Source organism: Haliaeetus albicilla, chromosome 17 (genome assembly GCF_947461875.1).
Source record: "Haliaeetus albicilla chromosome 17, bHalAlb1.1, whole genome shotgun sequence".
NCBI classification, from domain to species: domain Eukaryota; kingdom Metazoa; phylum Chordata; class Aves; order Accipitriformes; family Accipitridae; genus Haliaeetus; species Haliaeetus albicilla.
Genome location: NC_091499.1, coordinates 9,862,078 through 9,874,642, shown reverse-complemented (window position 1 = coordinate 9,874,642; position 12,565 = coordinate 9,862,078). Strand labels below are relative to the sequence as shown.

At 37.3% G+C, this 12,565-nt stretch overlaps 1 protein-coding gene across 7 annotated transcripts in view; it reads right to left on the bottom strand.

Annotated features, from left to right (window-relative positions):
* DOP1A (DOP1 leucine zipper like protein A) overlaps nt 1-12,565 on the bottom strand; it is a 70,162-nt gene that overhangs the window by 17,240 nt on the left and 40,357 nt on the right. For all 7 annotated transcript variants that reach the window (XR_011328394.1, XM_069804750.1, XM_069804753.1 and 4 more), the window contains 6 exons: nt 12,138-12,294; nt 8,159-8,255; nt 6,612-6,871; nt 3,935-5,942; nt 3,718-3,829; nt 1,983-2,165 (listed from right to left, as the gene is read on the bottom strand). Coding sequence is in view for 6 of the 7 variants with exons in the window: in XM_069804750.1 (XP_069660851.1) it covers nt 1,983-2,165; nt 3,718-3,829; nt 3,935-5,942; nt 6,612-6,871; nt 8,159-8,255; nt 12,138-12,294 (2,817 nt within the window). In the remaining variant the exon portion in view is untranslated. The remainder of the gene's footprint in view (nt 1-1,982; nt 2,166-3,717; nt 3,830-3,934; nt 5,943-6,611; nt 6,872-8,158; nt 8,256-12,137; nt 12,295-12,565) is intronic.

Sequence of the window (12,565 nt, the reverse complement as noted above, 5' to 3'; positions counted from 1 at the left end):
TCCTTAAAAAAAGATAAGCTGCAATAAAGGCTTGATCTTTGCATGCAAAGGTAGGGATAAACAACTTTAGTGATTCAGGATGAGAAACCAGTTAGATAGTGGTGCTACAGAAAAAAAGTCTGTGGATTATAGTGGATCACAAACTCACCGTGATGACTTTGCAAGGAAGGGGAAAAGAGCATTCCTAAATAGCAACACCTCATGAAAGACATTAAATATTTCCCCTGAAAGAAGATACCACATACCATGTCCAGTTTTGGACACCTTACTTCGAGAAACATACCACAAGCTGACAGAACTCAAACTCTAAAAAGAAAGATTAGTTCTATGGAATATGACCTACAAGAAGGGGCAGAAATGGGTTTGTATATAGTCAGGAGAAAAACATGTAAGTAGGGATATAACAGTTATCAAATGTGTACAAGGTAATTAGGAAGGGGAAAGGAAGATGATGCTTGTGTCTGCCACAAATAGTGATGGACTTGCTTTGTAGCAAGTGAGATAAAGATTAATAAGTAGGGGTGGTGGGGAAATACCAAAAGAAAGAACACGCTACTCTGGGAGACCGAAATATTCACTGCTGAAACTCTTAATAACATGGTTTTTAAGCATGTCAGAAGTTAGAGGCACACTTGGGTCAGGAAATGTATTTCCTGAGCTGTCTTCTTGACCTGTTTTCTATGACAGGAAGATTTCAGACAAAAATGCACTTTCTGTCTGTTTTCTGAAAGCCATTGTTACCTTGGTCAGAGAATTGTCTAAGCTTGCAGGAAACTGCTATATACGATCCCAGAGCTTGACTACACACTTCATGCACTTGCCAAGAGTGTGGTTGCCAAAGCAACCTAGCTGTACTGAAGCTTAAAAAGCTCATTTATACTTTAGACACACAATTCTGTACAGTTCCACAGTTTCGTGTCTTTTTAACCCCATACACCACCTCCAAGGCAGCCACAAAAGCATTAACCAATGAGGTGAAAAAGTAAAATAACCTATCCTGATACTACACCGAACAAGCTGAACTCAAACTGGACTTTTTCATATACAGGACAAGTTGAATGCTCTTTTGAATACTACGAATTTCGGCAAACTAAAGAAAAGCTGGAGTGTACAGAAGAGTTAATGTTTAACCAGAGTATCAAAGCTTATCCTTTTTTCACAGAAGGAGCATAATATTATAGGCCATCAACAAGTACAGACCCCCTTTGTTTCAGTGAGTAGGAAATCCTATGGGCAGCACAAATATGACCATGGATGCCGCCTATGCAAAGACATGGAGTCTTACATAAGTTAATTTTTACTCCTTCAATCTGAATGATGAAGGCTGAAAAGGAAGTAACACAGCATTGTCACAAACAGTACCTGATAGTATTCACGCTAACTGAGGAAATCTTGTTTTTAAACATTTAAAATTTAAATGACAATTTCCTTTTAATAATGTGAATTATAAGAAGTTTGAACTGCTTCCAGTAAGAGGGCTAGGCAGCATTCTCAGTATAGTCCTATTTGACCCCTTCTCAGGTTCTCTTCTTTATGATTACTAGCTCACTGTCTGCTCTGTCATTTCCAGCTCACTATCTGCTGCGTCATTTCCCCATGCACAGTGAAGTGACACCACTGTATGGATGAATAAAGGAACTAGTTCAGAAGTGTCCAAGTACTAGAAGAGAGTTCTCTCTTGTTAAGATTTTACATTAATATTTTAAATCTTCTGAGGCGTAAAAGGGTGGCTTAAATTTTTTCAGGATGGATTTCATTTTCTTTGCAGAAAGCAAAGAAGTGAGACATTGTTGTCTGAATTGATACACTCGAGTTGAAAAGCATATTCAATACCGATTTATAAAAGCCTTGTTTGTGGGGTGGGCAAATAGATGAGGACAAAGGTATTAAAACTCAATTTACATTTAAGGGAACGGAATTGGATTTAGTTTGACAAAGGTACTAATGAACAACTTAAACAATATTATCCTTGATATTCTAACCTTTGTTGACCCAAGATTAATAGTGGTAATGGATGCAGCAGCAGCAGCAGTAGTTTTCTCTGAAGAATCTGCAAGGTGAAGGATGCTCCACAGCAAAGTCACAGAAGACATGATCATATGCAAGATAGATAGGATCCCATTGCGTGCTTCAACCAAGTGCTTCTGATCTACATTAACCAAAAGCTAGTGGATTTGAAGGGGAGAGAGGTAGAAGAGCATTAAATATCTACATAAATAGCTGTCCTGGTTTCAGCTGGGATAGAGTTAATTTTCTTTCTAGCAGCTGATATAGTGTTGTGTTTTAGAGAGAAGAATGCTGATAGCAACAACTGAAAATATCAGTGTTTACACCCAGTCAAGGATTTTTCAGCTTCTCCTGCCCATCCAGCAAGAAGGCTGGAGGGGCGCAAGAAGTTGGGAGGGGACACAGCCAGGACAGCTGACTCCAACTGGCCAAAGGGATATTCCATATCATGTGATATCACGCCCAGTATATGAACTGGGGGGAGTTGGCTGGGAGGGGTGGATCGCTGCTCAGGAACTAACTGGGCATCAGTCAGCAAGTGGTAAGAAATTGCATTGTGTGTCACTTGTTCTGTATATTTCAATTATTTTATTATTATTGTCATTTTATTATTACTATTATCTTTATTATTTTCTTTCTTTCTGTCCTATTAAACTGTCTTTATCTTAACCCACGAGTTGCTTCCCCCCTCCCCCCCCCCCGATTCTCTCCCCCATTGCACTGGGTGGCGGGGGAGTGAGCGAGCAGCTGCGTGGTGCTTAGTTGCTGGCTGGGATTAAACCACAACGATAGCATAAGTAAAATAGTATAAATTGAGACTTAACAGACATGGAAGCTTTCAACCTTAACTCTTTTTCAAAATAGTTTTTCAATAATTCTTACAGTATGTACAGGTTTTGAGTCTATTAAAAATAATAGTTAAAGAATCTTTTGACTCAGTTGTACAATATCAAATGTATTCTGAACATGTGAGGCTCATGTCTACAGCAATCAATTTTGTATCATCTGCCTATACATTTGCAAAACAATTATTTCAGAATTTTAAGTGTAATTAATAGTCTAGGCAAAATTATTTACTTGCACAGACAATAAACACTTTTCAGTTTCTTTTAAATGAATGGAAGGCAAAGGGGTGTAAGAACAAAAAAAAAAAGCAAAACCAAGATTGCAGAGAGAGCAGGACAAAAATTTTCTTGTAGAATCTGGGCCAAATTCTTAACTGAGACAATGCTCAGAATATCACATCTAAAAATACCGCTTGACTAAAAAGACAAATTGTAAATATACAAACGGAGCAGAGAGAGAATGTTTTGACATATTGCAAGATGAACACAGTCCAGCCAGAAAGTAACAGGATAGGCATCAGTCTGGGAAGTTCCACAAAACAAAGCCAGCTCTAAAAAGTGGCATTTTAGAGGTATGAAAGTTAAAGAATTCCTACTTTAGTTATTTCAGGGTAACAAAAACCCCAAACCCCCAAATCCAGAAAACAAACCAAAACAAAATCTAAGGCTATTATCTTATAGTATAATTAGTAGAAAATTGTTTTTCTGTTTGAGAAGTGTGTATTATCAATAAAAACCATACTTATAGCTAAGACAATATATTTGGTATTTTTCCCACTCAGATCTTCATATCTGCCAATATAATCACAGTCCTTAATTTGACATGTACTGCATAAGAAACGCTCATATACCCAGATAAGTTTACCTGATGATACTGCGTAGATGGATCCAGGAGGCAGTAATGAATTATGGTTGTGATCCCTTCTAATAAAGTAAGAACCATATCTGGGGGAGTGACTGATGCCATCCAGAGAGGCCTAAAATAAGAGATTCATTTTTTTAAAATGGGTTAATCTGGTTGTAAAATAATTCAACACAATCAAATCTGCTTAAAAAGGTTATACACCTCTACATACACATACCTATTATCAGATAATCCTGTTTCATATTTATACTGCTGAATTAAATTATCCAAGTTCCTGCAGAGCTGAAGAGTCACTGAAACAACCACCCTTTGAAGAACTTTTCCCATGTAAGGCAACGTAGAAGTGATAAGGCCAATCCACTGGGGATGCATTTTACAGGCACAGTGCTGGTGTAAAGCTCGTATCACTGCGCAGAGAAACATGCCTTGGCAGGTTATTGGCTGGGAATGTAAATACTGAAGAGAAGTCATCGGCTGCTGGGGACCGATGTGCTCCAAATCTGTTATAACAAAGTCAAAGCCCGTTTCATTTTCCTCAGGCACAGTCATTACTCTGTGTTCTAGCACAATCAGCCGTTGAAGTACTTTTAAAAGCTGTGACTGCAGAGTACTACCATTGTCAAATTCATCTTCAGAAAAATTTATAAGGCTGTCTTCAGAGAAACCTTCTTCTACAGCCACTATGTTTTTTCCAGCCATCTTTTCACTGTGCCATTTCTGCGCACTGAAGATAGAAGATAGCAGACAATGCAGGATCACTTTCTGAACCTTGCACTTGGACAACATGTCTGAAATAAAACTAGGAAAGCCCTTTGCAGAGCTTTCTATCACTTTTGCCAACTCAGCAAAGAGAAGTGTCAGAATTTCTATACTCATCATTTGCATATTACGGTTTCCTATTAGATCTTGTGAGGTTACTTTAACATGAGTTGGATAGTGGCTCCGCATATAGTATAAACACAAGGAGATAAGAATTTCTATGTACATAGAGCTCCGAAAGTTATGGTTAGAATCAACTGGGATGTGGCTATAGAAATCCTTGCCCATAACAGATATTCGATGCCTGGCTAGAAGATTCTGGAGCAACGAAAGCTGAGGAGTGTATGCATTGTTGACACTGGTAGTGGAGATAGCACTTACAAAAGCTGAAGGATTTGTTTTCAGAATTGCTTTAATTGCAGAAAAAGCATACAATGTCCTTGAAGAGTCATACAGCTGGAGATAAAGCAGCACATGTTGATACAATGGATGGATATTAAAGTTGGGAGATTTTCGCATTCCTGGGGACCCTACATCACTTTCTATTTCTGAAATTTCTCCTTCTCCACAACTATACCAGTTTTCTAAATCAAGGCCATCACTAAAGAAGACGTTTGTTTGTTTAAGCTTTTCTGTTTGTGCCTTCTTCTTCTCTTCATCTTTCTTTTTGGCTATTTTCACCTTAGGTTTTGCACCTGGTTGCTTACCAGCTTCTTTAACAATTGTTTCTTTTTCTGACATTTTTTCTGGTAGCTTTCCTTTAAAGCTGAACTGAATACTGCTGTGGCTTCGCTTTCTGGACTTGGATTCAGTGGAAGCAAGAGTGAGATCAGAGAGGGATTGCTGGCTTTCTGCAATACAAGGTGAAGAGTTATTTCTTGAAATTTCATCTCTTAAGCTCTCAAGTCCAGTCTCAGTTGAGGCTGATAGCAATTGGGAGCTGTCATTACTAAGCAAACTACTCTGGCTACTTTGAATATTTTGATCTTCATTTTTTGTCATCTCTACAGAATTATCCAAAGGACTGAATTTACGTGAAGTATCCTCAGAGTGTAGATTATGTTTAACTGGTTCAGCTTCTTCTCCAAGACCGCTTACAACTTTGCATATAAGATCTGTAACCACCTGCTGCACAATTTCATCAGGTGAATCTTCTCGCAGAGTCTGAGAGCTATCTTGAGCACTCAGGCTTTCTGTCTCCACTTCATAACTGATGTTGTCTCCAGTAGATGACTGAGAACAGCCAGAGTCAGAACTCTGCAGTATTTCAACTTGATGGTCGGGAAGGTCAAAATCAGACACAACCATTGGTATGGTCTCACTGCTGGTACTTAATAAGGAAAGCCTGTCACTCAGAGGGTTGACAGTCAAGCTGAAGTTCTCCATTTCATCCATAGCAAGTTGTTTTTCATTGCTTTCTTTAGGTATAATAAGTTGTCCTTGGCTTACAGGCACATGGGAAAATGCTTAAAGAAAAACACAAAAAGCTTTATACACATAATATTTTGTTCTACAGAATAAGAATTTAGAATTTAAACTATTACTGAGACTTCAAATTATAAAGGCATGGTAAATAGTACCTTTCCACTTCACAGCAGAAAAAAAAAAAATGTTAATATGCAAACGACACGCAGTCACATAACCAAAGCAAGATTACTTTAGCAGTAGAACTTAGCAAAAACCCGTAATTCTCCCATGAAACCTTATGCAGTCTTATCTGCTTGTATTTTAATAAAAAGGAATTATTAGTATGTTACTAAAATTACACAATACATGCAAACACCTTCAAACCTTATCAGTATGTTCTCAGCCAGCCCCACATCAGTGCTCCCAATTCATAAAAGCATTTCATTTCTTGATTAAGCTTCAAGTCATATTCTTAAGTTCTACTGAAGTTCAGTAAGACATAAGAAAATGCTCTGCATTAAAATACTTGCATATCCTCTTAATCTGAGAGCAACAAAACTTCAACGATACTTGGGACACCCAAACTTAAACTACAAAAAAAATGCAGAAATGCACATACAAGCAGTAGCTATTCCAGCACTTTGTTTTGGGAGTTACCCTCAAAAATTTCTACTACATTTTTAATGTTGCATGCAAATAACAAATAAAGAAATTAAATGTGTACGTACCATCAGCACAGCTAAACTTCTGCATAAAGTGCTTTTCGTTTTCTTCTTCAGGGTGATAAGGAGATTTAGTCCAGTAACATTCAGCCTGTACTCGCTGAACAGAAACTCGCTGAGTTTTTGGATGGAGAAGCAGTAGGAGCAAAGGTTCAAGAACTCTTGCAATATCATGTCTTTGAAGCACTTGATTTAACCAGGCTTGTCCGACTGACCATGTAGAACCATCCAAGCTATTAAGACTGTCCAGCATGATAAACAAAGATCTAGAATAGAAAGAAGAATAAGCCTAACACAAATTCTACTCTACTTACAGAATACCCCATTTTAATCTGGTATATAATGAATTTCAACATGTCAGTACATACTCCAGTGTCTTCTCCATATAAACCAGTATTTTCTCTGGAATCCAAATTTTGCAACCTGAAGTTTTATATTTTAGTCTAGCCTAATGAAGAAATGGCCAGGAAGAGCTAGTAATAAAGTCAGTTAAGATAGCTGCTCTAGTAGTAGCAGTTGTATAGTCAGTTCAAGTATTTGTATAGCTACTAGCATAACAGGCTTTGGTTGCCTACTAAGTGCTAGTGCAGTACAAAAAGATAAAACTTTAAAACTTTAAAAGCCAATTCACACAAATGCATGGAAAAGAGAAAGAAACATTCAAAGATCTTTTCTTCAAGAATGGAGAGTAGAAATATACTTGACAATTCAGCACTTCCTACTGTCATTATTTTCTTCTTTTAATAGTTTTAGCTTTTAGAATCCTTTCCAGATGTGGGGAAAAACAATATATATATTGGACTCTGCATTTTACCAACTGTCTTACATCCTCCAGTAGAACATGTTCATAAACTCTTAGCTGTATGTACAGAATTTACCACCACTTTTGCAATGAGTAACAGTATCAAGCCAAAGAAATAACAACCTTTTTACTCTGCTTCCTACAGCTAAGGATACCGTAGGAAATTTAAATAAGCACTTTCCCACAACATTTGTGCTAGCTGAGGAAGACAAGACTAGTTCAGAGTCTGGATCATTCAGTTTTTCTAAGAAGGCAGTCTAATACTAGAACGCAAAACAGAAATCCTCTGCTGCTTGCCATAAATGACATCTTACACAAAACACACAGATTAAACAAAAAAACTTTCAAATCTTAGTCCTTACTTACAATTTTTTAGCTTTACTGTTACTTTCCATTTTCACATAATTCATTTCTGGGTTGACTTCTTCCTCCTGCTTTCGTTTTTACCAAATCACAGCAAGAACTCAGATACTATGTTCAATATACACAAATATTTTAACCACAGTGATCGTCAATGAATCACGTGACCATTCCTGTCCTACTCTTTACAGCTACCAGAAAAATCTACCGTTTATGTAATCATCATTGTGAAAACAATTTTGTCTAACTTGAATTCACTTCTTGCCCTCCTTCCTTGCTCTCACAGTTACACTGTATTTCTCCAATTTCTAAACACTATGGTGCAAATATAATGTAGTTAAAGATTTTGAAGTAAAATTATTTCAACTGAATCATGCTTGCAATCACCAACCTGTCAAAGCTACGGCCAAAGGAAGATGACTTGTTAATATGAAGGTCACGGGTGAGATGCCATAGCACTGCAAACTTTGCATGAGCTTCCATTCTTACTTTCTGTGGACCAAATTATAAGTTAGATCTATCAGAATACAACAGCCTCTGATAAGAGCTGGGAAAAAAAAAAGAGTTATACAGCAGCTTAAAAGCTATAATGAAATTATTAAAATTAACTTTTTTTGACTAGGCATTCAATTGCTATTTTCTAACATTAAAACCAGTAATAGGCAACAATAGGTCTCTGAACAATTTAGTAGCATGAAAGGATTCTCCCCCATCTTGATCTTGGCCACCTTAGTTTCAAAGTTCAGCTTGAAAAAGTTTTAAATACTTAATGTGATAGCTTGAATAATACTTATTTTACTCTCACAAGTTGCATAGCTCTGTTTTCAGTGATTTTATCTATATGTTTCAAGGCACTAGAACAGATCATGAAGAGAAAGCAGGAAGAAACATGCAAGCATATAGAGGCAGAGAGAAGAGGCAGAGAAAGAAGAGAAATTTTTAGAGATAGTGTCTGGAATGATGGGATTAAACACAGTATCCATGGAAATAAAGGAATGAAAATAAATTGGCTGGAAAAAGACTTAAGAATTTTCTAGCTAGATACAATGTAGACAGAGTTCATCACTAACATGCCAAGTTTAGCTCTGGAACTTTTGAGTTTTATTTAGACAAATAGGACATGCTTACTGCCCAAAGGACTTCTAATGACTAGTAATAATATGCAGAATATTTAATGGTGAAAATGGTATTAAAGTAAAAATGTTTATGCCTTCATCTCTTTCCTGTGGCTGATCAAGGCAAAGAGTTATTCCAGCAAGGCCATAAACTATAGTAAATGCCATGCTATGACATGAATACATGGGTACATATACTAAAACCAGCTTTACCCAAGAGACAAGGGAGCTACCAAGCAGTTGTAGGGGTGAACAAACAAAGCACAGCAATCAGGACGATTATACTGAATAAAACATCAAAATTACTTTCAAATACAATCAGGGCTTAAACTAAATTACTTGATGATGAGCAAAGACAAGAGGATGAAGATTTTTCACTTGTTTGTTCTTAAAATATATGCTTATAGGGAATGAACAGTAGGTGTATTTACCTCTAATCAAAATGAGACCACACTAAAGACTGTTAATACCCCTGTGACAATCCGGCATACTTCCAGACTTAATTTACAATACACAGCTTAAGAAGCTTTGCAACAGCTAATACAACCAATATCTGCCACAATAATGAAAATTTTAAGTAAAAGCTGTAAAAACTGAAAATTACAGAAAAGACACAAGACAGATCACATCAGCCGTAAAGTAAAAAAACAACCAAGAGAAACAGCAGCATTCTGGAAAGTAAAGCAAGCATCCCATGTATTTAACAAAAATATGCTTCTTACAGGAAAAAAAAAAACAACACTGCTGCAAAATATATACAGTTACACGAAACAATTCACTAACATCTGCTGAATAAAAAGTGAAAACACCAATTCTAAAAACACAGAGATAAGTCCATGTAAGCCCTTGCAATCTATGCTGGGAAGATGTAAGAAATCACTGTTTTCACAGTAAGGTTGGCAGAAATGAGCGAGTACCACACCCACAGTCACAGCAGTTCACAGACCAGCCTAATAAGTGAAACTATAAATCATCAGCAGTTTTATCAATATGCCAAGCTGTGAACTGCAGTGGTTGACTCACTTTTGTTGACCTGGTTACTCTCTGGTAGAAAGGCAAAAAGGTAACTGCTTCCGAAGTCACACAACCATGAGTTGCCAGAGCATGTAAGCAAGTAATTCCCTAATTCCCTATCATTCATTCTGTTGGGCCTGTGAAAACAGTTCATATATCTAAGATTTAAAGCACTACAAAGGCCTCAACTCAAATGTCAAATCAACAGCCTTTATCTGAAACAAATTTCTAGGGGAGGAAAAAAAAAAAAAAAATAGTGTACCTGTCATGACAAGTAGAACTCCTACTAACAATAGTAAAAAGCTAAGCATGTGCTTTATATATAGGGAACCAGAGCATAACTTTTGATAAGAGGTGAATTCTCCTACATAAATTGGTTGCTGAATGCTGAAAAGCCTCCTTTGTCTAGCATGAAACTACAGAGGCTCATCACAGACCTAAAAGAAACACCGTTTGTCAACAATCTGAATATCTGCCAGCTTCAAAAGATTTTGAAAATATTACTTTACTTGCATTAGCTAAACCGATAGCAAAACAGAAGTAATCAATAGGATAGCCAAGATCACTTCTAAAATCAGCCAGCAGTGAGATGAGACCTTTGAGCAACAACAAAGAATGGGAGAAATCCACCAAGTTGGGTCACGAGCAAACATTATAACCTGTGGTAGCAGAACAGGAGACAGCACAAGCGACAAAGTAATAACAAGAAACCAAACAGCGTTATCAGAGGCAAAGGAGGAGCGCTCTGATCACTCAAGAGGTTCTGCTCAAACTATAGTCCATGGCTTTTGACATGAGATGGCAATGTAAAGACCTTCAAGAAAAGAGTAGCTTCAGCAACATACTGCAAAGAAATGCACAGACAACTCGCAACCCAGCTGCCATGTCAGTCAGAGCAGGTAGGCAAGCACATTTTCCACAAAGACAGAGATCCACAGAAACTGGCAATTACTGTTGGAGCAGTTTATTAGTTGCCCTCTAGAACTGGCAAACATGGCAGAAACAGTCAGAATTCAAATCTTAACAACAAATAGCTGGAGAAGGGCCATATGAGACTGGAGAAGAATTGTACAGAAGCCTCTACATCAGAAGTATCTAGTGACTGCAGTTCCTCCGCTTCCCAACAGGGGAAAATAATCTCACAGAAACGCTTTATCTAGAAACAATTAACCGAGACAAGTGTCAGAAGATGGAGCTCAGAAATATATAGCACAGCTCTTGGGACCTGGAAATAAAATCAAATCTTATCAATTACAAGCCGCTCGTTTGTCTGATATTTACATTAACTCTTACAAAAAGAGCCAGAATCAAATAACATATAAAAATTGTCAGAAAGGAAAAAAACCCAAAAAACCAAAAAACTAACACCAAACAAAACACAATTCACTGCTGCTTAAAAGAGAAAGGGAATTAAGGCTGAAGAAGCATAATATCAAATACAGAGGACTCATAAGGTTGTGTCTCACCAAAAAGGAAAGGAATTGAAAACAGATCTCAAACTGTAAAAAGAAGGTGGTGACACAAAAAGAAAGGCAGTAAGGACACCACAACTGAGAGAGAGAGAAAAGAGAAAACAAAAGGATAGAAAGGTAAAGGGGACCACACATGACTCTCTTAAGAAAGAAACAATCCAACCCCAGTATCAAGAAAAGCAGAGACATGGTGATGACAATAACACGGCTGTTGCTCCTTCTCCAAGTTCTGTGGAGGAAAGGAAGCAGAAAGTCTAGATGCTATATTAGGACAGATTATTAGAGAAGATGCAAGAATTAGATGAAGTAGGAGGGAGCACACCAGAGGACTGAACCACAGTTGGTTAGGACACAGCAAAACAAAGTGTACTTAAATTTGATGGAGCTGTACAGGGAAAGAAGGGTGTTTATGACAATTGGAATGGAATCTAAAAAATCCGTATTCAATTACTACCATTACAAACACTTTTCATAGGTTTGTGAAACACCAAAACGTCATGAAAACAGGGTTCAACTAGTACAGACATAAGGTTAAGGTTTCCTGTGAGTGGGAATATAGGAAATAGGGTGGCAGTGTCAGAGGGTGGACAAATCTGATGTTCTGCATGCAAGTAAAAGAGTATTTTTAATGTTTGAAACAATCAACGTAAGGCAACATTTCTTCAATACTGAAGTTATTTATGCCCTCCTCTGAGGCACTATGTCCTTTTTCTAAGTATATTTCTATAGTTATATACTTAACTCATCTTTCAGTAAATACATGAACAACTTGCCTTGTCTCTGTGAGTCAGCTGCTGACTAATAACATCTTCACAAATGCTAGAAGATGGAACGAGGTTATGCAGCTGGTAGAAGAGCTCCACACTCTTCTGATGATGCTGAGGAGTTCCATCACCCAACTGGTCCCAAAGCGTTAAAGCTATATGCTTTGTACATGAAAATAAAAGTTGCAAGAGACACAAGTGAATGAGTATCGTGCCTTATCTTGCTTTAGACTACGTTGAGCTCTATGCAATGATGAGAGACATTACATCTGAGGACACAATATGACCAGCAGGCAATCTACAAAACTATTCTTTTTTGTTCATAAGAATATTAGAAACTGTTTGAAGTACTGCAATAACTTACTACATTAAAAATTCCTGTTAGGAGTCAGAACTCACAGGAACCTCCAGAAATAAATTTTCATTAAAATAT